We start from the raw sequence: 25,736 nt of genomic DNA, 5'->3' as shown, positions 1-25,736 counted from the left end.
AATAAACGAGTGGTGACTCCCCAGTGAGGAGGTGCTGGTGGCCAGGGCAGGAATTTCCCAGCTCCTGTGGAATTTCTGGGATGAGCTGTCCAGAGCTGGGAGCTGTCCAGGGAGGATCGCTCCTCCTTCCCTGTGCTGCTGTCACACCCAGAGTGCTCCGAGGTGTTTTATTTGCTGTAACCTGCTGACAGGCTGATTTTGGGCAATAGCCATCAGGAATAGCTGTTTTTTAGCAGTGCTGATGAAACTTCCAGATATTCCTGAGGATGTGGCAGCATCGGGATGGTGCTGCTCCCACGGCTCCATGTGTTCCATAAATCCTGGGCTGGTGGAGAAGTCAAATTACCCTTCTCCCCCACAGGGACCTGACCTCGTTTTCCCTTCTCTTTGGGTTATTATTGCTCCAAAGAATTATCTTCTGTCCCTTTCCCACTTAAAAATTCCTTCGGCCTTGAAGGATTTGCCGAGGCGTGCGAGCCAGCGGGGTTTATCTGCCTTAACGCGGTTTTTGTGGGCAAACATTTTGATCTGAAAACGTGGAATTTGGTGGCCTGGTGGAACCTGTGGCCATTCAGCTTTTGTCACTGATGAAGAAAAGCAGTTTAATTTGATGATTGCCTAACTTTTTTGAATTAAATAAGTTGTCGCCGCTTCTTTCTGCTCACCCTGATTTTTATGGGAGTGATGGTGGGGATCAAAGAGGCTTTAAAGGACAGGATCCAGACATGGTTAAGGGCTGAATCTGAGTTTCCTTTTGGGATTAAACTGGAGGTCAAAGGCTCTAAAAAGGAGCTGATGCAGTCACCATATGGCCAGGGAGATAATGGCTCTTCCTCTGCGCTCCATTCCCATTTTCCCTATAAAAAGAGAGCAGCAATTGGGACTCAGGGATGCAGTGGGGTTGTCCAGGAGAGATGGAAGAGGGGGAAACGGAGGGGCTGGATTATCCTGAAGTTGATTTGGGGTTTGCAGAGTGAGGGAAGAAGGTGGGAAGAACAAAGGAGCGGTGTCCACTCGTGTGCTGATCCCAGCAGGCAATCAGGGCATTGATGTAAATAAACCCTCCCAGTCAGGATTTTTGGAATATTTAGAAGTTAATTTGCCACGGAATATCCGACTACAGACGTGAGGACATCTGATTTTTCATACCCTAGCTCAGATTCAGTGGTTTCTTGCCTGTTTTGGTGCTCACAGAGGACAATTCCATCGACCTCCCACAGAGCTGCAAAGTCGGTGTGCCCTTGCCAGCCCTATTTTTGTCACCTTTGGAATCTTAATCCCTTTTTTCCACCTTTTTTTTTAATTAAAAAATAACCAGAGTGTGTTTAAAATGGCATCAACAGAAGGCATAGCTATATTTACTCCCAGCCCAGCCTCAACATCTGGGATAAGAGGAATTTTTCCAGCAGAGGTCAGTCAGTTTTTTAAGTAGCTCATCACCTTATCCCAAATTTCACACTTCTCCTTGGCTTTCTGTGTTCCTCAGCTCCTCCTCCCAAGCTCCTGGAAGCTCAGGCACATAAAGCTAATGGAAAAGTGGGTTTTAATCAGCTGCTGTTTCGTAAGCACCCTGATCTTAGGCACTAATTTGCTGCAAGGATTAATTTTCTCGTTAGCGTGTACGACTGCGATCCCCTCAGAACAATGGAGATCACAGGGATGCGAGCGGTGCTCCAGCTGATTAAAACCTTCCATTTCATTAATTTTATATTCTCTTATCTCCAGCTGGAATTTCTTTACCTTGGAAACAGCCACATGAAGCTTTTAGATTTGTTGGATTGCTAAAGCAAAGCTGGAATCGCAGAGGTGAGGGCAGAGCCAGGGAATTCCTGATAATGTCCTTGGGAATTCCTGCCCTAGGAATACCTGGGGCTGGTCTGTTTGAAATGCAGCAGCCTCTGTTTCAGGCTTGATCTGCAAAGTGTCATGCAAAGGTGAAATCCTTGGTGGGAAAGAACAACCTGGGAAGAACCGGAGCTGTTACATCCCCCAGCGGGTTTTGTACAAAAATGAGCGTGATCTGACAATTTTATAAAACGAGCTTGGAGCCTTGGATGGGCTCGTGTTAGAGCTGGAAAATTTTCCTTTTCACAGGAAAATCCAGCAGGCTCTGAGATAATCGGAGTGAATATTGCAAATTCCAAGAGCAGTGAATAATTCTGATTGTTTGGAGAGGAAGAGCGGCCACGGGAGGTGATAATTTGCATTCAGATAAAACATTTATGTTTTATTTTATTTTTATTTATATTTCATTTCATGGACCTGCTCTGAGGTTGGTGAAGGCTGGAGGAAGAAAGGGAAGAAGCTTTGGCTGGGAATTTTTGGAAGCAGTTAATCCAGACCGAGTCAGGAATAAATTTTTGGAATTTTGGGCTGCTGCTGCTGTGTGCAGTGATTTGTGTTTGGGGGATGTGGTAATTCCCAAAGTTGGCAGGACACAGGGAATGGCTTCCCAATGCCAGGGCAGGGTTGGATGGGATATTGGGAAGAAATTCCTCCCTGTGAGGGTGGCAAGGCCTTGGAATGGAATTCCCAGAGAAGCTGTGGCTGCCCCTGGATCCCTGGAAGTGTCCAAAGCCAGAGGTGTCCCTGTCTGGCATTTCCAGGTGGGATGGATCCTTCCCAAATGGAACAATCACGTGGAGCACTCTCTGAACATAAAATAATGTAAAAATTCCTATCCCTGCGCTCCAAGAAACCAGGGAAAGGCACCCCAGGGCTGAGCTTCGCAGGGCAGCCTGAAAGGACCAGCACCAAAAAGAGATTTCCTCCTAGAACGAGCACAGAGCACACAAGGGATCAAACTCCTGCCTGGAGACCACCAGTGCCCAAATATCAAAGCAAAATCACAGGTGTGAGAAAACCTGAATTTTTTTCCACCGCCTAACACGTGTTCCCCAAAGAGTAATTTAAGAAACACCAATCTTTTAATTTTTCATGTTTGTTAACGAGAACAAGATGCCACGTGAGGATTTTTAAAATGCTGGCTGTGGCAGTGAGAGGAAAAACGAAGGGAATAAAGGTTTTTTTGGGCGGTTTTGTTAAAATGAAAAACCAGTGCTTGCATACCCAGAGCTGAACTCTGTCACCACGTTCATATTTGCTCGAATCCAAGATTAATTCCGAGCAGAAACGGGAGAACAAATTTAAGCTTTAATGGCTCAGTGCAAACATAGGAAAAAAAAAAAGAAAAAAAAAAGACTTTTATGTAAAGATTCAGTCGAAAGTCAGCGCTGCACATCTTAATCAAGATGTATTCCCAGGGGGATGTTTTTGGGGTCAGGGAGGCAGATGGCTCTGCCTCGTGGCTCAATCTGCAGCAGCTGGTGGAGCCTTAAGGAGGAATTATTAGGAAAGGTGGAACACACACGGATTTATTTGGAATAGTTAAACACAGAGCACTGCACAAGTCAGATGGAGCTTTGGAAAATGTAAATTTAGGTGCCAGAGAATGTCGTGCTGCTGGAGAATTTTGGGAATATTTGTTTTGTTTTTACCACTCTCTCACCTGTTACGTGGTCACAGATATTCCTTCCCGTCTTTGCGTGATTTTTGTGCAAAATATAGGCAATAAATAATGTTTGGCTGCTTAAAAGCAGGGTGGCTTGGCTGGGATGTGCTTTTTGGGTTGGAAATTGGCTTTTCCCTGCTTTTTCTGGTGCGTGATGGTGGTTCCAGTTATAGGATAGATGGATCTGGAGAGAAAACCCCACCAGAGTGAGAAGACAAGGAATAAATCTGCAATAACTGTCAGAAATATCTTGCTGGTGTGGCCGCAGTTTCCTTCTTTGTTTTGGGAGACATGGGTGAGTTTAGAGGAAATTCAGATGGTTTTTATGGATTTTGGGACACCTTCCACCATCCCAGGTGGCTTCAGCCTTTCCTTGGACACTTCCAGGGATCCAGCCACAGCTTCTCTGGGAATTCCAGCCCTTGGAGCATCTCCTGTGACCTGCTCTGGAGCTGCTTCTGCAATTCCACATCCTCCTTATTCCGGGAGCACCAGAACCATGCTCAGTACAGGGATATATTTATGATATTTATCTTTTTTCTGCCCAAATTTCCAAAGAACCCCCCCAAAAATCACCGGCTGCAACGACACGAGCTGTGAAGAATTTGCTGTTTTTTCTTTGGTTTGTTTTGGGGTTTTTTTCTTTCATCTTCAATAAACCACCTGCTGCTTTTACATTCCCTGCTGGAGACACAACAAGTTTTCCTTTCTGTGGTTTTATAGGGCTCGTCCTCCCGCCGTCTCTTTTTACGAGGTGCCGTCATCAAAACGTGCCATATTTATATTTTTATGGAGCTGCTATTTCTGTTTTTATGGAGTAGATGAATGGGATGCAGTGCTGGTAGAGTGATTGGTGAAAACACCTCCAGAGCTCTTCAGTCCAGGGGATTATTCAGCATCTTCAGAACATTAAATTCTCCTGTTGGATTCGGGAATCGCTTCTTCCCAGTTTCTCTGTAATCTGTAAATCAGTTTGATGGAATTAACTGGATATAGAACCAACACGAAGTTGGAACCCTTCAAGTTTTCTTCCATTTTGGTTGATTTTTAAGACTTTAGACAGTCCTGGCATCGTGTTTTTAACCACACCTTTCCCATTTTCTTCCCATTTCCCGTTTTCCTCCCATTTCCCGATCTCGGCCGGGATCCCCCCTCCAGCTCCTCCCGATTCCATCGGGGTTGTTCCTATGGTTACCCCCCCTTTGTGGGGGGACAAAGGTTGGCATCTCTCTCCTCCCGAGCCAAATTCTGCCCTTTGACTCCCTCCCCTTTTCACACCCCTCGCTGAGCTTGGCCTCCTGCTCCATCCCAGGCTTGTCAGCCCGGGGGTTCCCATGGAAACAGGGAAGGAAATTTGAAAAGGGAAGCACAAAGGGCTGCTTAATTTGAATTTGAACAAGGGGAGGAAGGCTCCTTGTAGTTCATCTTTGTGCGGTGTGGAAACCCCGAAATTTATCTTCTGAAAGTTGCTTTCAATTTGTAAACTTGTTTATATTCCGTTTCCTGATTTGGAGGACAAAAGTTGTCATGTCCATGGCGCTGAGCAGGGGGAAACATCTTTCTTTATAAATTCAAGGAGACAACTCTGGTCAGCATCTCGCTTTCTTCTCCCCCCTCACAGCTCCGAAAGCATCACTCGTGTTTTTAACATTTCTCCCTGAAAACTCACCCACGCATTATGTATTTTTCACTCCATAAGGACTCAGTGATATTGTCAATTATCTGCATCCAGTCTTTGCGGGGGCGTGGGTGAATTGTGTGTCCTTGAGAACCAGCAGATTCAGAATCGCTGCTCCTGAGAATTCATTTTCCCCTCCTTATTCCACATTTTAACCCTCAGGGTGCAGGTGCAGCACAGAGATGGAACTGCAGAGGATAATTCAATTATAAAATTTGACCTTGGATCTTGGGTTTGCTGCTCGTTGTCAGTAATGAAGGGGGGAAGTAAATTTTTTAATTAAAAAAAAATTAATTAAAAAAAAATTTTAAAAAAAGGCAAGGAAACAAAAATATGGTGGGATGGCAACATTTTATCAGCGTGTTTTACAAAGATGTTAAATTAAATTAAAGGTTTGATATAAAGGCATGAAAGGACAAGGAAGTCACTTTGCCTTCAGGTTTTTCTCCCTGACACATTATCCAGTTCTTCCAGGAAAGGTCTGGAATCCAACCACATCCAAGAGAAAGGAGTTATTTGGGAATCTGTCCTCCAAACCTCGTGGCTGAAACACCGACCCTGCAGAGCACTCAGACGTTTTCTTTCCTCTTCCTTTGCCAACCGTTCCTCATGATAACCTTCATTAAAGTGGCATCACAAAAAAAGGCAACGCCATTCTCTGGATCCACTTTTTTCCCTGGCACCACGGGAGGCGGGCTGCTTTTGTCTGGGAATCTCAAACTTCCAGCCTTTTAAAATTTAGCCTTTTCCTCCCTTCCCACTTTGCTGCCTTGAAGATTCCGGGGTCACAGAGGGGACTCAGGAGAGCCGGAGCCAGGGACGGGCAGGGATCTGTGGCTTTGGGATGTCCTGCGGTGGGAGCTGATCCATCAGAAAGGAGCGCTGGGATGGATTAAAGGGCAATTTTTTCATCTCTGGCTGTCAGTGCTCGTCCCTGAGCTGGGAAGCAGTGGGAGCCGGGAGTGAGGGAAGAGCTGAACTCATTAAGGAATGCTCTGACACTCCTCCCCACTCCCCATCCCGCTGCTTCCAGCTCTTTTGCCTTCCCTGCCCTTCAGCCCCGCTCCTGCTCTTCCCTCAGCTGCGTTTTCCAGCCTTTTGGGCACTTTTATAGACACATAAAAGGCATTTTGCAGTTATTCAGTGGGAAAACTCACCCCTCCTGCCCCTCCTGTCCCCCTCAAAGAATTCAGTGCAGCCTTTCCTGCTTTTGGAGTCTGATCCCACTGATTCCATTCTGTGCCGATTCCCCCCTTCCAAACTCTCCTGCGGGATATTCCATCCACATCCCGATGTTTTTAGGAGCGTCATTTACTGTTCAAAAAGGTTTTGGTGGGGTTCTCCCACTGCATCCACGGATACTTGCTCTTTTCCATTAAATTGGGAAATAATTTGGAATTATCCTCTGCAGAGCAGTTGCAGAATGATTTTTGTCTTCCCTTGTTTCCCTCACCCCGTGTCCCCTCTCTCTTATTAATCCCGTTATTGTTTGGCCTTGTCCTGCTTGTGAGTTTTCCAGAGTTTTTCCCCAAAACTCTGTCTGTGGTACAGAAGAGAGCCGGGAACAAACTCATGGCCTTGACAGGGAGAAAATCCCAGCCTTTTGAGGGGAAAATATTCTTTAGTTTGTTTTGAGAGCACTAAAAAAAACCCTTTTTGGGTGCTGCGGAAACAAACGAGTGGAGGCACCGTGGGAATTCCTGTCAAATATTTATCTGTTGAATTATTAACTGAAAAAATCAAGTCAGGGGCCTGGGTCTGATGGTTTTGGTGAGAAATTTCGGGATTGGCTGTTCAGAGGTGGATAACAGCTGTCTGGCCAGTGGAAAAGTGGGATACAATTGCAATTATTTTTAATTCTTTCCCCCCGTCCTCCCCTGTAGCGTTCAGCTGTGACCTCATTAACTTGGCACTGAATGGAAGGGAGAATGGTGCCTGATGAATCTTAAATTTTAATTTACAGCTGCTGCGTTCACACATGTTTTCTAGAAATGGTTAGTGGTTTGAAAATGGTTAAAAAAATTGAAGTTTCCCGCTAATTATTTTAATTCCTCTACTTAGAAGCATAAATAATTTTCATTTAATCCGTTGGAGTAAATTGAGGTATCTCAGTCTCAACTTTTCTGCATTATTGTCTGGTGAACACAGAGGCCATTTTGGTTGCCCTCTTGTAATTCCTTAATTGGATAAGAGAAATTTATATTGGGATGGGCAGTTCCTTTGAAAAATCAGAAAAAAAAAAATCCCAATTAAAAAAAAAAAAAAAATTAGGGAAAAAAATCCCAATAAATTCAGTCAGTGTTTGCTCAGAGCCTACAGACTCGCTGTAGAATTATAATCCTGAAAGAAAAGGAAAATCTCTTTCCAAAGATTGCGGTTTTCCCCCAAACCCACCTCATTTCCTCGTTGTTTGTGTCCAGCTGTGCAGGAAGAATTCCATGGCTAATTCCAAAATACGGGAAGTTGTCCCTGAGATTCAGCTGAAGCTCACCTTGTATTTCTGTAGTGATTTTTTTTTTTTGGCTTGCTCACAGTACAGGATGATTTTGTGTGGAGCCCCAGGGGACACTGAGAAAAACACTCTTGGTTTTTCAGCCAGACTTTCAGGTGAATTTACAAATTTTCCTGAGTAAAATCTGGATTATGTCGTAATCTGGCCACATCTTCCCAATTAATGCACGGGAAGAGTGCTGGGGTGCTGCAGCTTTACTTCTCTGGTGTTGAAATAATCTCCAGACCCTGAGAATCCTCACAAACAAAATAATCTGGAGTTAAAAATTGTAATAAAATTAAATTGTAGTAAAAAGCAGTAACAGCTGAGGTGGGGTAAATACGGAATTAAATGGGAGGTGCTGCTGAGCTGAGATTTGGTGTTGGGGCAGCTTGATTTGGGTGGATCCTACTCCAGTAAATGCAGAGAAATGAGGAAGAAATTCCTCCCTCTGAGGATGGCAAGGGGCTGGGATGGAATTCCCAGAGAATTCGTGGCTGCTCCATCCCTGGGAGTGTCCGAGGCTGGGCTGGAGCAACTTGGAGGAGTGGGAGGTGTCAGGGTTGGAACTGGATGAGCTTTGAGGTTCCTTCCCACCCGAAACCATTCCATGGTTCTGTGATTCCATGATTTAGGGGACAGCAGGGCTGCAGAGGTTGTGGAGAACTATTTATGCTCATGGGGCAACTTTGAGTTTTGAATTAATGAGTTTTGAATTAATGATTTTTGAATTACTTCCACCAAAATACAGCCCAGTGTCCAGGATCTGCCTGGAAAGCCAACATGAGGGGAAAAGGACATAATATCTTTATTAGAATAATTCTAAACAATACAATTTAATTATTTCTCTGTGAAATATCCTTAATTTTGAGGCCCAAAGATGTCAGTTTTTCTCTGCCACCCAACATGTGCATGTGGTTTTGCTGGGATCTAGATTTAACAGATTTAACAGTGTTAGATTGAGACACAGCTGTTAAAATGTCAGCGTGCACGTCGCTATCCAGAATCATTTTTATAACTTCAACCCAGCAGATTCATGTTCTTACTTCAGTTTGCATCGTGTTAATTCTGGATATTGTTGTAGTGGATCAGGCTCTGCTCCTTCCCAACACCAAAAAAACCCTTTTTGGGGGACTTTTCCTGTGGAGATGTGTCATTTTATCCCCTCGGTACTTTTGGGGTTTAATTTGGGCAGTAACTGTAGGGCAGAAACTTTGTGGATATTGCAGGATCATTCCTTGAAGGATTTAGATGAAATTTCTTTCCATAGGGAGGAATAATTCATCAAAATTCACTCATTTAACCTCTTCCCAAGGAGCTGCTGGTCCTGATTGTAGCCAGGGAAAACAGGGGAGCTGTTGGACGGTGATTCCTTCTCGGAGAAAAGTCTCCAACATTCCCAGCTCAGCCATGAGGGGATTTATTCCAGCTGAATCCACCGTTGTTTCCCGGTGGGAAAATCCCACGGGAGAATTCCAGCTGCCGAGGGAGGAGCAAACAAAACTTCCCGAATTCATTCAGCTCGTCACTCGCAGCTTTTCTGCCTGCCAAAGGTTCTGCTCCTGGGTTTCACAGCCTCCTGCCTCTCCTGGCTGCCGGAATTCTGCTCCAACAGCCTCCTGCCTCTTCTCTGCCGCGACAAGAAGGGTTCGTCTGCTGTGCTGTGGGGCTGAGGCTCTGAAATTCTCTTTAATTCACCTTAAACCCAAGTCAGGGTAGCAGAGGAAGAGGATAAATTAACTTCTGCCTCTTGTGAAAATGTCTTAGGTGTCAGCTGGGATTTGCCCTCGTTTTGTGACCGTTTGATGACAGCAAAATTGACATTTAAGGAATTGAGAGCCCTGCAGATGCACCTGCCAAGAAACACTTGGGCTTGAATGTCAAAATTCAGGGAACAGGAGCCTTCTGCTGCCATCCCAGTGGAAAACACGGGAATTGTGATGTTAAACACCCTTGGACATCCTGCTGCATCAGCTGGGTCCGTGAAGGAACAGAATAAAACAGAATAAAAAGTAAATTCTCTTCAGTGGGAGTGCTCAGCGTTTCCTGCGTTTGGAAATTCAGCTCGTCTGGGTGCATTCTGCAGGGTTTTGATGTTGTGTGTTATGTGGCAGACGCTGCCACCCTGCATTCTTAAAGCTGTAAAAATGAAATGGGGAGGTGAATACAAATTTTCCATCCCATTTGTGACTTACAGAAATCCCTTTTTTTTTTTTTTTTGGGCACTGAAGAACCTGATCTGGCTGTGGATTCCATCCAGTCAGTGTCAAATCCTCTAACAAATCCCACCAAATGCTTTTCCTCCTTTGCTCAGCAAGAGAAACTTGTGAGCAGTGAAGGAGAAGGAGGAAAAGGAAAAGGAAGAAAAGGAGAAAGAGGTTGTTGTTTTTTCCACTTCTCACCATGGGTCTCCTTCCCCTCCCCACGGTGACAGCAGCGCTGGAGCTTTTCCCAGCAGGCCTGGAAGCCGTGATCACGCTCCCACTGGGAATGTCATCCTTGCAGGAGATGGGAATGTGTCATTTCTATGAAAAACAGGATTTTGATGAGATTTACAGCTCCTGCCCTCAAGTCTCTTCCTTGCCCAGGCAAAGTGGTTTTTTATTTAACAGTATCTAAAATGCAGTCCAGGGGATGGTGGGTTTATTGGTGGATTTATTTCCCTGATAACATCCCTCTGGAATTCTCCCAAGCCCATCACAGCAGGCACATGGAGAGGAAGGAAGAATCCCAAACCCTCTCAGCTGCCACCACCCCAACGCTCCCTGCAAATGGAAATGGTTTCCAGGACCACCCACCTGCATCCCCCCAGTCCCAAAACACCCACATCCAGGGAAAGTGCAGACTGACAGATGGATGCCGTCTTCCAGAGGGACTTTGGAATTCAGAATGCAGCAGGAGACATCCAAAGAGAACGAGAGCAGATGGCTTTGCTTCCCAAACCTATGGGCAGAGATTGACGTCATTCTCTGCCTTTTAGCTACTCCCATCTTTATCCTCCTTTGGTTTTTTCCCTGCAGAAATTAACCTTGGCTAAGACAGAAAGCTTGGGATGGTTTTATTTATGGGCAGGTAAAATAATTTGCCTTGGGTTTTAAGGTGAATAACAGGGTGAGTGCCTGGTTCAGGCTATAGCACAGAAAAATCATTGGAACCCACAGAAATTACTTGTCTTCTTTTATTGTTGGAGTTTCTTAAACAACTATTTAAATGCAGGCATTTCTTATTAGTGCTAAGGTCAAAACAATCTGATTTTTTTTTCCCTTCCCAGCCCCTAAAGCAGTGCAGTGTCAGTCTATTCCTCATTGCAATCGGGATTTTTCCAGCTGCCATCAAATTATGAGATGTGGGATATTGAAAAGCTGTGGGGTTCATACAGATCATTGGGAATAGCTAATTCCAATATTGCTGAAGGGGAAAAACTCAACAGGCAGCCAGAGCTGTGCCCCATTCGGCTTTTCATACATGTAGTACTGCGAGAAACCAGAAATAACTGCAAAAATAAAAGTACACCTCAGTTTTTCATACGTCTAGCACTGTGAGAAACCAGAAATAAATCCAAGAATAAAAGTTACACCTCAGTTTTTCATACGTCTAGCGCTGCGAGAAACCAGAAATAAATCCAAGAATAAAAGTACACCTCAGTTTTTCATACGTCTAGCACTGCGAGAAACCAGAAATAAATCCAAGAATAAAAGTTACACCTCAGTTTCTCAACGGGGAAGTTGGTGGAGAGGTAAGGCGGGATGTGCTTTGTGCCAGGAATTCTCACTGAACGTGTCTTGGCACCGAGCACTGGGAGCAGGCTTGGGCAAAATCACCTTTTGCCTTCAGAAAACGGAATAAAAGCTCTGCAGTGCCAGAGTGACATGAAATTGGGTGAGCTGGGTGGATTCCAGGAGAAACAAACTCACTCCTGCACACCTGGCTGCCTTCACCTTTGATTTCATGGCATGATCCAGCCAAAATGGGTGGGAAAAAGTAGAAATGGCCCTGATTTTCTGCCAAGTTCATGCCCCAAATCCCTGATTTTTGCTTTGCTGTGAACATTCCCTGATTTTCTTTAGGAAGCAGAGCTGGGTTGAGGCAGGACCCTGTTTTATTCCAGCAGCTCTTCGACTCAGGTGTGAACCTGCAGCAAACCCTTCCTCACCACGAGCTGCAGGGTCCAGTGAATCCACAGAGGTTCACAGATGGAAAATAAATTTTCAGAGTTTCGAGGAAAATTCTGCTCCTCAGAGCAGCAGGCTGAAGGTGCTCGGTGGGAGCAGGAGCTGTCTGAAGAGTTAAATCCAAACCAGTCCAGCTCTCCAGAGAGCCTGGAAGGCTTTGGGACACAATTCCCGATTTTTTTCCTTAATGAACAGCGAGCTCCATCAAAGGCCGGGAGATTGAGGACAAAGAGCAGCTGATGTGGCTGCTCCGAGCCGGGATGTGCCCCGAGGCCTCTGCTTCCACCCGGGAATTGCAACAGCAATTGAGAATCATCGCATCACTCTCTTCCCAGGAGCCTGGGGGGAGAAAAGTTCCCTCCTTCCCTCTCTGAGTTTATGAGGATGCTTCCTGTTTAGTCCTCTGATCAAAGAATAGAATGTATAAATAAACACAACGGGGAAAGATCATCCAAGTAATTTGGTTTGAATCTTACCAAGTCACTTCCTGAATGACAGCCAAATGTCGGTATAAAATAAAATAATTTGGTTTATAATTTGGTTTATTATCTCCCGGTGCTATGAGGTCTCAAATTGGAGCTCTGTTCCGCGGTGTGTTTATGATTTGAGTTACTGCTCTTGCTTTGCAACCAAAAGTGAGGATTTGTTAAAGAAATTATTTGGAATGGGGGAAAATCTTCTCATTCCTCCTGTCCTTTGGCTTTCATCCCCTGGAGGATGGAAGTTGGCGGTTGGAACAAGATGATCTTTAAGGTCCCTTCACAGGACACCTGAGAGGCAAAGCGGAGGACAAGGAGAGTTCCTCTCTTCCTAAACATTTCTCTCTTCCTTCTCTTGGCTTTTCCAAGACTCGGCCTGAATCACTGAAATCAATTTGTCTGCCACGCCTCCTCTTGCCCTCGTCCTCTTCCTTTTTTCCTCCTGGAGTTGTTCACCGGGCGTTTTTCTGAAGCACATCCCATCTAACAGAGAGCCTTTTGTTCTGCTCGATGTCATAACTTGCACTGCTTCCTTGGGCAAGAGCATGAAAAGAGTCTTTTAATCTCCCCGTGTTTATTTTTTAATAGGGAACACCATAATCAGTAGGTGGAGGTGACTTTTCATCTCAGGAGCTGTGAGGGGGGAAGGCAATTTGGAGATCATTTTTTGGGGCGCTTACAGAGGGAGCTGCCCACGGGCACAAACGCTGGATCAGAACGAGTGAGTTTCTTTTTCTGTGTTATCAGGAGTTGTTGTAGGGATTTTGTTTTCTTCTGTTCTCCAGCTCAGCCTCTTCATGATTTTAAAGCTCACGGGATCATTTAGGCTGGAAAAGATCTTTGGGATCATTGAGTCCAACCTGTGGCCGATCCTCATCACCAGAGTTGAGTGTTGTTTCCTTGGACACCTCCAGGGATGGGGACTCCAAACCTCCCTGGGCAGCCCCTTCCCACGTTTAACAGCTTTTCCATGAGGAAATTCCCTCGGATGTCCAGCCAGAAGCTCCCCTGGCACAGCTTGAGGCCCTTCCCTCCTGTCCTGCCCCTTCACCTGGAGCTGTGTTTGCGCACCTCGAGGTGCTCCGAGGTCTCTTCTCAGCCTCTGCAGCTCCACCAAAACCAAACAGATCTTTCAATGAGGGAAAAATAGCAGGAAAAGAGGAAATTTGAGAACATCTTTTCCAAGAGAGGGGTGTATCAGATGAAGGGAGGGGGAAAATTGTCAGAACTTGAAATTTAGTGAAATTTAATGAATTTTGTCAAAACTTGCAGTGGCGGGAGGCAAAACTTCGGGATTGGGGCAGGCATGAAAACAGGAACTGTTTTCTGTAAAGTTTTACCTTGATATTCTGATTTTCAATGCTTTTTGAAAAGAAGGGAAGTTGAACTCTTACCAGAATAAAAGTGGAATTCTTATTTTTCCCTTTCCATCAGGTAAAAACTTTTTACCTCCAGCTTTTCCAGGCAGGTGTTGTAACTCCCTGGAATCAAATTCTTGGATCCATGTGGTCAAACAATGGCTTTAACTCTGCGGTAGACTCACAAATAAATTTATAAATAAAGATAAATCTGAAGTACACATCCAGCCAAACAGAAGAAATTCTTTGAGTAACGTGAGCCTGTAAATGTAAATATTTCCCAACTAATGCTGCATCTTTCCTGGCTCGTAACTCCAGGGAGGCTCATCCTGCTCTTCCTGCAAGTTATTGCTGAATTTCATGGGATGTTTGAGAAATTAAGGGAATTTAATCAACTTGCTAAATAATAATGATTTTTAAAAAAAAACAAAAAAAAACATTAAAATCATGGTTGTGTCTTCTAATCCCAAAATTAACCCTTTGCAGAGGGAAGGAGACTTCTGGGAAGGATTGGAAGAGTAAAGAGGTGGCGAGGGAGAAGTGAAATTTTTCCTTGTAATTCCCAGTGTTTGCTATTTTGTGGTCACAGAAAATGACCTACTTTTTCCAGTTAGATCAGTTCTTTTCTGTCATTTTTGGGGAAAAAAAAAATGCTGAATTGGTTTAAAACACTTCCCAGGATATTGCTGCTTGAGAATGTAATCTTTCTGCAACTCCTCTTCAGCCTCATTTGTAACAAGATTTAGGATTTATATGTATTTATACATAGCAGGTTCATTTGTGCTTCAGCTATTGCACTGCAAATTCCAAGGATTAGAATTCCCGCTCCTTAATCCTGCTGGGCTGTGGAGGAAACTCTGGTGTCCAAATAATGGACTTTTTCTAAAAATCTGTGTAGGACAAAGCTATTGATTGAAGCCACTGTCACCTTTTCCCTTTGAGCTGTGATTTGAAATATAAATCAGGAGAAGAAGTGGCTCGTGGAGGTGTTTTTACAGTCCAGGGTTTGTTTTATTCCAGAATTGGAAGTCCTAATGTATTCCAGTATTCCCTAATTCCGCTCTCACGGGAATATCATCGATCTTGAAGATATCCAAAGAGATTGTGAGGCTTTGGATGGCGGTGGGTCCCACAGAGATTTGGGATAAAACATTGATTAATTCTTGGAGAGTTTTAAGGACAAACCACAAAAACCAAGAGCAGAATGAACCCTCACTGGACAATAATGCGGATTATCACGTGCACCAGCTTCTTCTGAGACACAAATCCCTGTCCTCTTTATTTTTCCATCCTTATCCTTCAGGAATACTCCAGACCAGCTGTATTTGCCTAACTCTGATCGATTTTCTCTCAGAGCTTCCAAGGAGCGTTGCTCTCATTGATACCCAAACCTGTTATGAAGCACCACGGGAGCACAAGGCGCTGCTTATTTATTCTCTTTTATTTTTTCAGGTTTTGATTTCACGGTGCTTTCTGATGCTCAGGCAAGAAATGACATCTTGGCTGTGCCTTCACTCTGGTCACAGCCCTGGAAGTTCTGTGGGAATTTAAAGAGCTGAGATAACGTGCTTGCTGGGAATGTTTTCCTTCCACGGATACCCCTTCATGAGAGAACTGAAATCCACCCTCAGGGCAATTTACCCATCTAATTCCCACTGATTTTAATGCAGATGGAGGACATAAATATCCCTTGGGAATATTTTCATTGTCTCCACGCTCACCTGTCTTCCTAAACCTCCCGAGTTCTGTCCTGATGATCATTTCTCCCAGCAGCCAGAAGATCGCGGTTGCGATGAGACAAAAATGAAATACCCCACAAAAGCGCTGCTTTCCACTGTTGAATTCTCCTTTTTTTTTCCCTTTGTGCCAGCCCTTCCACCCCATGGTGAATCTGGAATGCTCCCGGGATTTCCGTCCCTTCCTGTGCGCCCTGTACGCCCCGGTGTGCATGGAGTACGGGCGGGTGACGCTGCCCTGCCGCCGCCTCTGCCAGCGCGCCCACAGCGAGTGCTCCAAGCTCATGGAGATGTTCGGGGTCTCCTGGCCCGAGGATATGGAGTGCACCAGGTGAGAAAATACCTCTTGGTTTTTGTTTTTTTTTTATTTTATTTTATTCCAGGGTAAAATTTTACTCCCATCCAGGATGTTCTACGTAAAAAAACAGGTGTTTTAAATGTTTTCCGTCACGAGGGTTTCCTGAGGCGGGAGGTGAGTTCCTATTTCTGCCCGGGGGATCAGCTGAAAATCGGCTGGGTTTGATGAGAGTGAGATCTCAAAGCTGTTTGCAGAGCATGTGCCCCTCGCTGAGCTGCGAACAGCTTTACATTGCACAAATAAATTTATGGAAAATCGATCCACTGGTGTTCCAAGCTGTTTGAGACAGAATATACACGAGAGTAAAAAGCAGTATCTTTGTGCTTCTTTGTTTTTTATAAGTGGCTCCAATGGTTAATGGAACTGAGGAGCACAAAAAGGAGGAAATAGTTTACAGTTGGATTGGAGAGAATGAAAAACAATTAAAATAGTTTTAGTTAAATAGGTCAGAGGATGTTTCTGGGTTACAGGTGTTGCTCCAATCTCTCCTTCGAAACTCCAGCAGTCCTCAGCCTCCAGTCCCAGCTTTATTTACACAAATATCTCCAATAATTCAATTTATTAATGCTGGTGTCAGCTACGCAAATATCTTGATCATAGTTCCATTTATAAAAACTAGCGTTGCTAGTTGGAATTTTGGTGTCGCCGCCTGTCTGAGGGCAGCGACTGCAGTTCCCTAGGAAAGGCTTTAAAATGTTTTTAAAATCCTGCTGCCGTGGGCTTGAACTCACAGATTTCCTGGGATGGATTTTGCATCCTTACCTTCCTTCTTAAAGCCCAAACAGGCTCCTCATTTGTTTTATTTTTAAACTAATTTTATGTAGCTTCAAAGTTATAATTTTATATACTACAAAGTAGTGCAGAATTTCATGGATTCCCCGTGCTTTGGGTTGTCTGCTTTTGCTCCGGTTGGTTTTCCTGAAGTCACACCTAGAAATGAGGTTACCGGTCCTTGTAAACTGTGAGTACATCCCTCGTAAATGCCTCTTTTCAGGTTCCCAGATTGCGACGAGCCCTATCCCCGCCTGGTCGACCTCAACCTGGCCGGCGAGCCCACGGAGGAGGCCCCGATGGCCGTCCAGCGTGATTACGGCTTTTGGTGTCCTCGGGAGCTGAAAATCGACCCAGACCTGGGTTACTCCTTCCTCAGGGTCCGGGACTGCTCCCCTCCTTGCCCCAACATGTACTTCCGCCGGGAGGAGCTGTCCTTCGCCCGCTACTTCATCGGCGTCATCTCCATCGTCTGCCTCTCGGCCACCTTGTTCACCTTCCTGACCTTCCTCATCGACGTCACGCGCTTCCGCTACCCGGAGAGGCCCATCATCTTCTACGCCGTCTGCTACATGATGGTGTCCCTCATCTTCTTCATCGGCTTCCTGCTGGAGGACCGGGTGGCCTGCAACGCCTCCAGCCCCTCCCAGTACAAGGCGTCCACGGTGACCCAGGGCTCCCACAACAAGGCCTGCACCATGCTCTTCATGGTGCTCTACTTCTTCACCATGGCCGGCAGCGTCTGGTGGGTCATCCTCACCATCACCTGGTTCCTGGCCGCCGTGCCCAAGTGGGGCAGCGAGGCCATCGAGAAGAAGGCCCTGCTCTTCCACGCCAGCGCCTGGGGCATCCCGGGCACCCTCACCATCATCCTGCTGGCCATGAACAAAATCGAGGGCGACAACATCAGCGGCGTGTGCTTCGTCGGCCTCTACGACGTGGACGCGCTGAGGTACTTCGTGCTGGCGCCCCTCTGCCTCTACGTGGTGGTGGGAGTCTCCCTGCTGCTGGCTGGAATCATCTCCCTCAACCGCGTCCGCATCGAGATCCCGCTGGAGAAGGAGAACCAGGACAAGCTGGTGAAGTTCATGATCCGCATCGGCGTGTTCAGCGTGCTGTACCTCGTGCCCCTGCTGGTGGTGATCGGCTGCTACTTCTACGAGCAGGCCTACCGGGGCGTGTGGGAGACCACGTGGATCCAGGAGCGCTGCCGGGAGTACCACATCCCCTGTCCCTACCAGGTGAGCAGCACCTCCCAAATCTACACCCACCACCCTTCTCGTCCTGTCTCGCGCAGGGCTGGGCTGCAAATGTGTCCCAAGAACTGCTGGCACTAGGGGATGTCAGTCTTGCTCGTACTCCTAGATGTTGAATGAATTTTTCAATGTTATTTCAATATTATTTCAATATTTTCGATATTTTTCAGTATTAAGATTCCTTAAGGTTCCTTTTATATTCCGAGTATTTACATGCAGGCATGGCCACAGAGCCTCACCTACTGTCGTTCTCCAAGTGTTATCCCAGGAACAAATAGAAAGATTTTATTTTACAAAACACTGACCTACAGACTCTTTAGTCTTATAAGTTCAATTTTTAATATTAAAGTCCCAGAAATTACCAAAGCACAAAGAAATTACTCGGAACGAAACAAACGTAGAAAATTTGGAATTGTTTGGGGGGAAAATGAATTCTTTGTGCCCTCCCTGTGGGGAAGGGGTGAAGGTGGTGGACACGATGATGGTGGATTTGAAGCAGTGGAATCACTTGGAATTTGAGCTGATTTGGGCTGATTCCAGGGACTTTTTGGGTCTCTTTCCACTCAAAGGAGATGTTGAGAGTGGAGTTTTCCCTCCTTGGACTGGGGTTTGTCACAGGTGGAAGTGCTGGTCACACAGAGATGTTGTGTCCTTGGAGATGGTGCCCTTCCCTCTGGGAACCTCCCCCCCAGGCCTCAGGAAGGGCCCTGTGACCCATCCCCAGCAGAAAAGTCTCCTGCTCAAGCAGCTGAAGGTCTGCAGGGAGCAGCCCTTGGGGCCAGCGGCCGATGAAACCAAAAGACCTCGAATTCCCGACCACGGGGGGATTGCGAGAGCCCCAAGGCAGGAGGGGGCTGTGGCTGCCCTTTGCTCCTGGCCTGGTGGGGCTGAGCAGCCTGGGGGGGTCTCAGAGAGGGTTTGTGGGGTGGGTGGGTGGGAAAAAGCTTCCTCAGAACGGGAAGAAATTCCTGCAGGAGTGTGGAAGCTTCCTGTGGAAGCTGAGCTGGGTGGCTGGGGAGAGTTACTCGTCGTTCCTCGCTCAAAGCGCTGCTGTTCCTACTAAAAAAAATTATTGGGATAATGCCTTAGGGTGTTGTTGGGAAATCAAAAGCTCCCATCAGCTGCTTGGTGAATTTTTCTGGAGTTTCTGGGCTGTGTGGCACCTCCAAGGGATGTAAAGATGTTGTTTTAAACCATCCTCAAGACCAGGGCTTGATGAGTTTATTTTCGGTCGTTGGGAGTTTTGGTGTTTAAACCGAGTTGTCATCAGGCTGCTTTTTGTAATTCTTGTTCATCTTTTTGGGTTTTGGGGCTTTGATGGCCTGGAGGTTTGGTGCTCATTTTGTGCCGGGAACATCTGTATAAAATCTGACTTGAAGCATCTTCTGATGAAAACCAGAGCTTGCAGCTCATCAGCTTTGGGGCATTTTTCCAAGAAATTGAGACTTATCTGCTCGCTTTGATTGAGTTATCACAGGAACAGAAGCCTCTAAGAGCCCAAAGATCAACCCCTCCACTGGTTTATTCAGATGCAGTTGAAAAGAAAGGATTTTAGGGATTAATTTGCTTGCTTTTGGGCCAGAATGGCATTCCTTAAATATTTTCTGCAACTTATTTTAAAGGAACTTTATTTCCAGAGGGTTTCACAGCAAACCTCTATTTTACAGCTGCACTCAGAGGGACATTTAAAAATTAACATTTTGGGCTCTGAAGCATTTAAAACACCAGCTGAGTCATCAAAGCTCATATTTTAATGCAATAAAATATCACTTAAAGGTTTGGCTTAGGCTTGATAATAATCCTTTTATTACCTTTTAACCCTTTCTGGTTTGGGTTTTTTTTTTTTATTTCTCTTGAAGGTTTTATTAGGGTGGGAGCATTTTTATGGCAGCAGATCTCTGGCAGTGGGTGTGTGCAGTTCCTTTGGCTTAATTGAGTCTTCACTGCTGCGGGTTTTCATCCGTTCAAACCGGCTGATGCTTCAAAACAAAGAGAAAAAATAAAAAGCAGCGACACGTGGCTTTCTCTTCATTAATTTCCAACACCCACCGCGTGCCAATCAAAATTTAAAGATCCATAAAAATCACGAGGGTTTTGGGGAGGCAAAATTTCCAGCAAAAAACTTGTTTTAAACCTCGAAACCGAGGACGGGAACGATGAGAAATAAGTAGGAAAACCGTTTCCATAACGGCCCAGCGGGAGTGAAAGGAACAATAATGGTTTCATTCACATCAAATTGGGTTGAAGGACCTGCAAACCCCAGGGAGTGTTAGAGGAGTTGTTTGTTGGGCTTTTTTTTCTTTCTTTTAACCCATCCATTTATATTTTTTCTCCCTCAAGCTAAACACGCTTCCCATATTAAACAATCCGGATTTATAACTGAAACAGATTCCCAAAGCTGTGGGGGGAAAATGATTTTATCCTTAGCTCTTGCTAGTGAAATACATCCTTAAATTAGGGGGAAATGTGGAGTTTTGTGGGGAATATCCCTCAGTGGTGAAATAAGAACCTGTTTTTACGAAGCTTTAATGTTATTTAATTAACTTCCAATGTTTCTGGGTTGTGGCGGTCGGAGGCTTTTTCCCAACACCAGCAAATCCGAGGTTAAAAAAAAAATAATCCATCGGGGCGTGACATCATCTTGGCCATGGGAGATGATGCCACAGGAATTCCTTCTGGAAAATTCCCTGTGAGGGGGGTGGGAATCTGCAGCTGCTCCTGGTGGGAGGGTCGGTGCTGTGCCGCAGATTCTCCTGCCTGCTCCACAGCCAGGCTGGGGTTCCGATAAAAAACAGAAACTGTGTTTATTTGGCTGCCTAAAAACCAGAAATATTCCCAAAACTTGAAATATTCCCCGAGTGGAGAAAGCCACAAGATCCCTTTATGTGGGAAATCACCCACTCTGATTCCTGGCGTAGCCTGGGTTTGGATTCTCCTGGTTTTTTTGGCAAATCTGGGAGGCATCCATTGCTTTCCTTGTGAAATAAAATCTTTTTTGCCCTCGGGGCAGGGAATCCATGTCCCAGTTTTCCCTCTCCTCGTGGACAGGGACAGAAGGAATTTTTGGTGCCCTGTCCTGCGCTCTGTGCTCCAAAATCTGGGAGAGAGCAGGAAAGGAAATCTCTGCTCACGCTGGCCTAGAGCTGTCCTGACCCTTCCACTTCCCTCTTTACCGAGGTTGGGACATTTTTCTTTTTCTGGAGGGGGAAACAGTGCCTCTGGGATCTACTTTGTGCACTGGAATACTCAAACAAGGAGCTGAATTTTGAATTTTGGGTCCATGAAATGAACCCAGCGTCACCTCACGGCTCCCAGGGCGGAGCCTCGAGAGAATTTCACCGTTCTCGATAATAAATTCTTGGTGCTGGCTTGGTTTGTTTAATCCTGCCCCAATGTTCAGCTCACAAAGTTTCTCTCTTTCCTCTCTCATTTGCAATTCCTTCCCAGATGCTGATGGAATGGGACATCCTGTGGGAGTTAAATCAGATCCAGGTGCACTGGGATAAAATTTTGGGCTGCAGAAGCACAAAATGTCCCCAGGTTGATGGGGAGGGTCAGGTTGGATTTTAGGAAAAGCTTCCACTCAGGTTTTAAATTCCTGTTGGCATAAAAGCTGTGATTTCCTTTCCATCTGACCCCAGAAGTAAAGGCAGAGGTGAAAAGGGAATAAAAAAAGCAACTTTGAAGTTCATTTATCCGCTGTTCCACATCCTTGTCCTGCACTTATCCTGGTTTATTCCTTGCAAGGAGAGTGATGGAGTTTTTATTCCTCTTGGAATTACAAAGAAAATCAAAACTGGGCCCCAGTGACCTGCCCCAGTCTGTGGAAAAAGGTCCCAAAACTGGGATGAATTTGGCTAAAAAGTGAAATAGAGACTCAGTAAAGTCTGTCCCCAAAGCTCCTTGTAATGTACATTTCTCGCGTGAAAAGTAGGAGTTCAAAAGTCAAGAAAAATCTCATTTCCTGCAAAATAAAGGAGGTTTTAGGTTTAATTAATCTCAAATCCAAACCTAAAGAGACTCCACGAGTGCTTCAGAGGCAGACTCAGCACTGAGCTGCTGGGAGAGGCTTCAAATTTGGATACTAAAGAGATAAAAAAAGGTAAATAAAACATTTCAAAGACATTTGAAGCTGTACTGGGAGTCCTTGGGAGGAGGAACTGAGCAGGAGGAATTTGTGATCTCTTTCAGGAGCTCACATTGGTTCTCACTGGGTATTTTTATTTTGGGATTTTTTGCTGCAAAATTCTGGGAAATTTCTTGGGGGAAAAAGGGGTAGGAAAAGTGGGGGGAGGGTTTGCAGTTAATCCCCTTCAAAAATCAGAATAAACTCTTTGAAATTCACTTTCTCCATCCTGACCAGCCTTGGCTGAATCTTTATAACCATTCCAGAAAGAAAATGAGAGGTTTTTTGCCCATTTTTTGAGGATTGAATGTCAATAAGATGGAAATTCCTGGAATTTGGGAATCCCATTAGGGTTTCCCCTAATCAATAGGGGATACAATAAATAAATAAATAGGGAATAAAGATTATTTCACTTTGCTGCTGATAGGGAGGAGTTTTTCTGCAGGAATGATGAGCACAACTCTTATAAAAGTAATTTTCACCGAGTTCTTTGAGGCAGTTCATGTGCTTATCTCTAAATCTTTTCCTTCTGATCTCCTCTTTAAAAAAAAATTAAAACTGCCTTGGCATTTTGAAGAATTTAATTATTCTGAGCTGTAAAATGATGTCATAGCAAATATCTTTCTTATCAGCAACAAAAATAGACAATCCCATTTTTTTCACTCTTTCTTTTGTTTTCCTCTCCTGTCTCATTCCAAGTCCAAGCCCCAGCCTTGCTGTGGGATAAAATTAAATGTGGCTCATTAACATCCCCAAAATTGCTTTGTTTTGCTGCTTTTTTTAAAGGCTGCCCACGCAGCAGGGGCAACATTTCCAAGTTTCATTCCTCCTTGGTTTTATCCTTCCCTCTGCTGAATATCCTGGCTCCTGGTGCTCGTTTGAACTAAAACTGGGCTGAAACAAAAGAAACACCAAGAAGAGCCGGCAAGAATTAATCCTTGACACGCAGAGCACGTGGCTTTGCAGTGCTCCTCGAGTCGGGATGGAACTTCTCCAGTTTTGTGAAGAAAATTCCATTTTTTCCCCCATTTCTTTCCATTTTCTTCCCCCCATTTTTTCCATTTTTCCCCCCATTTTTTCAATATCCCCCCCATTTTTCCTCTGTTTTTTGCCCCGTTTTTCCCCCATTTTTTCCATTATTTTTTCCATTTTCCCCCCGCTTTCCCCCCATTTTTTCTATTTTATTCCCCATTTCCCCCCCCATTTTTTCCCAATTTTTTCCATTTTTCCCCTCTATTTTATCAATTTTTTCCCCCCATTTTTTCCATTTTCCCCCCCATTTTTCAATTTTTTCCCCTCATTTTTTCCCCTCATTTTCCCCCCCATTTTCCCTTCATTTCTTTCCCCATTTTTTCAATTCCCTCATTTTTCCCCCATTTTTTTCCAATTTTTCCCCTCATTTTTTTTCCATTTCTCCCCCAATTTTCCCCCATTTTCCCCCCATTTCTCCCCCTACTTTCCCCCCATTTTTTCCATTTTCCCCCCATTTTTCCCTCATTTTTTCCATTTTCCCCCCATTTTTTCCCTCATTTTTTCCATTTTTTCCCCATTTTTTTCAAATTTTCCCCCAAGTCTTCCCCCATTTTCCCCCCATTTTTTCCCTCATTTTTTCCCCATTTTTTTCAAATTTTCCCCCAAGTCTTCCCCCATTTTCCCCCCATTTTTTCCTTCATTTTTTCCATTTTTTTCCCCATTTTTTTCAAATTTTCCCCCAAGTCTTCCCCCATTTTCCCCCCATTTTTTTCCCCATTTTTTTCAAATTTTCCCCCAATTCTTCCCCCATTTTCCTCCCATTTTTTCCCTCATTTTTTCCATTTTTTTCTCCATTTTTTTCAAATTTTCCCCCAATTCTTCCCCCATTTTTCCCCCATTTTTTCCCCCATTTTCCCCCCATTTTTTCCCAATTTTCCCCCCATTTTTCCCCCATTTCTCGCCCCATTTCCCCCCACTTCCCCCCATTTTTCCCATTTTCCCCACTCTGGGGAGCGTTCCCGCTGTGTTTTCCCCCAGCGTGTCCCAGCTGGTTTTTTGCCATTTTGCCAAGAGAGGCTCTGCCAGGAAATCTCAGCCCCGTTCACACCAAAGGGAATCCACAAATTCAGGGGTGTCCCTAAATCCCAAATTTCCCTCCCTCTTCTTCCTTCCTTTCTTCTTGTTTAGAATTCCTCTCAGGAGAGGTAATGGATTTATTTAAATCTGCCCTAAGGAGTTGTTTCTTGTTGGATGTAGTTATTCCATCTTTAAAATAAAAACAAACCCAAAAACCAAAACAAAGGTGGAGATAAAACCAGATTTTCCATATTAATCACGAGAGATGCAGCAAATCTGAATTAGGAGTTTCATTCACAAACAAATGGAATTTAGAACAGCAAAAATACACAGAATTTCTCCTGGTGGTCAGGAAAAAAAAATATATGTATTCAAGGAGCAACCTTGAATCTTGAATTTTGGTTATTTTCCCACTGACTCTTGATTTAATTGTGATTTAATTGTGATTTAATTGTGATTAAAGCAGCAGGAAAAGCTGAGTGAAGTCGCTCTTTACCCTCAGAACTGAATGTGATGGGAAATCCATCCCCCAAAAAACAGATTTGTCCTTTTTTGTTTTAATAAATTAAAGGAAATAGCTTAGGATTCACATTCAGAATTTTTTCTTAATTAATTAATTATTTAATTAATTAATATTGATTTATTATTAATTTATTATTATAAATTTATATTTTTTTATTATAATTTAAAATTTTTTTTGTGGTTTGTTTATTTATTTTTCTCTTTTTAATAGCACTTCTGAATTCTATATACAACCCGAATTATTTAAAAATATCTGTTATGCTCAAAAATGAGCAAGACTGGGGTTTATTTCTCATTTTCAGCAGTGTAAAGCAAAACTGATAAGCCTCAAAAACTGATAAGAAATGCCCAAACTGATAAGAAATATCAGAATTGATGAGCTGTGTCCAAATCAGGGTAATGCTTTGGCTAACTTACGTTACTTTTTGTGTTTAAATTTTGCGAACTGTCTTATTTTTGCATTATTTTATAGGTTTGCATTATTAACAACCCAACTTTAATGAATGAAAATATTCAATTTCTCCTCCTGAAGCAGTTTTTCAGAGGGAACTGAGAGGAATTCTAAGCAGAAATAAGTACTTATTAATAACAAGAGTAATTAATGACTCTTGATGGAATAACCCTGACACCAAATTATTTTTCAAAGACTCAAGGATGTGTTTTTTAGGCACTTACAAAGTTAAAATTCTTGGGAAAAACGGATTTTAGATGGGTTTGGCATGGTGAGGTGAACCTGGGCTATCACTTAAATTCCGGGGTGGATCAGTTTCCCCCAGAAGAGCTGTTCCACGTGGAGATGGTAATTTTATAAACTTTTATTCCATCATTTATTGATCATTTATTTTTATCTTGGATTCTTTTTGAAGCTGTTACCGGCCCAAGTCTTGCGGAGCAGCCAGCTCGGTGTCGTGGTTCGATGAAAGCAAAACAAGATTTAAACAATAATTCACTTCACAGTAAAGTAAATAATAATAAAAATAAATAAATAAATAAATAAAAATTAATAAAATAATAAAAATAAATGAAAGTAATAAAAATTATAAAATAAAAAATAAAAATAATAAGGTAATAATAAAAATTAATTAAATAATGAAAATAACAAAAATAATAAAATAATAAAATTACTAAAAATAAAAATAACAATAATAAAATAATAAAATAATAAAAAATAAAATATAAACATTAATAAAATTATAAATTAAAAATGAAAATAATAAAGTAATAATAAA

The 25,736-nt window shown here is 43.9% G+C and overlaps 1 protein-coding gene across 1 annotated transcript in view; it reads left to right on the top strand.

Annotated features, from left to right (window-relative positions):
• The window catches only part of FZD3 (frizzled class receptor 3), a 45,093-nt gene that overhangs the window by 8,001 nt on the left and 11,356 nt on the right, over positions 1–25,736 (top strand). The window contains exons 3-4 of the mRNA XM_005528805.3: positions 15,560–15,756; positions 16,778–17,795. Of these exons, the coding sequence (XP_005528862.3) occupies positions 15,560–15,756; positions 16,778–17,795 (1,215 nt within the window). The remainder of the gene's footprint in view (positions 1–15,559; positions 15,757–16,777; positions 17,796–25,736) is intronic.

Source organism: Pseudopodoces humilis, chromosome 3 (assembly GCF_049639895.1).
Source record: "Pseudopodoces humilis isolate 2021_Gansu_Grassland_sample_001 chromosome 3, ASM4963989v1, whole genome shotgun sequence".
Taxonomy (NCBI): Eukaryota; Metazoa; Chordata; class Aves; order Passeriformes; family Paridae; genus Pseudopodoces; species Pseudopodoces humilis.
The sequence above is the reverse complement of the archived record's forward strand: the minus strand, read 5'-3'. Positions and strand labels throughout refer to the sequence as shown.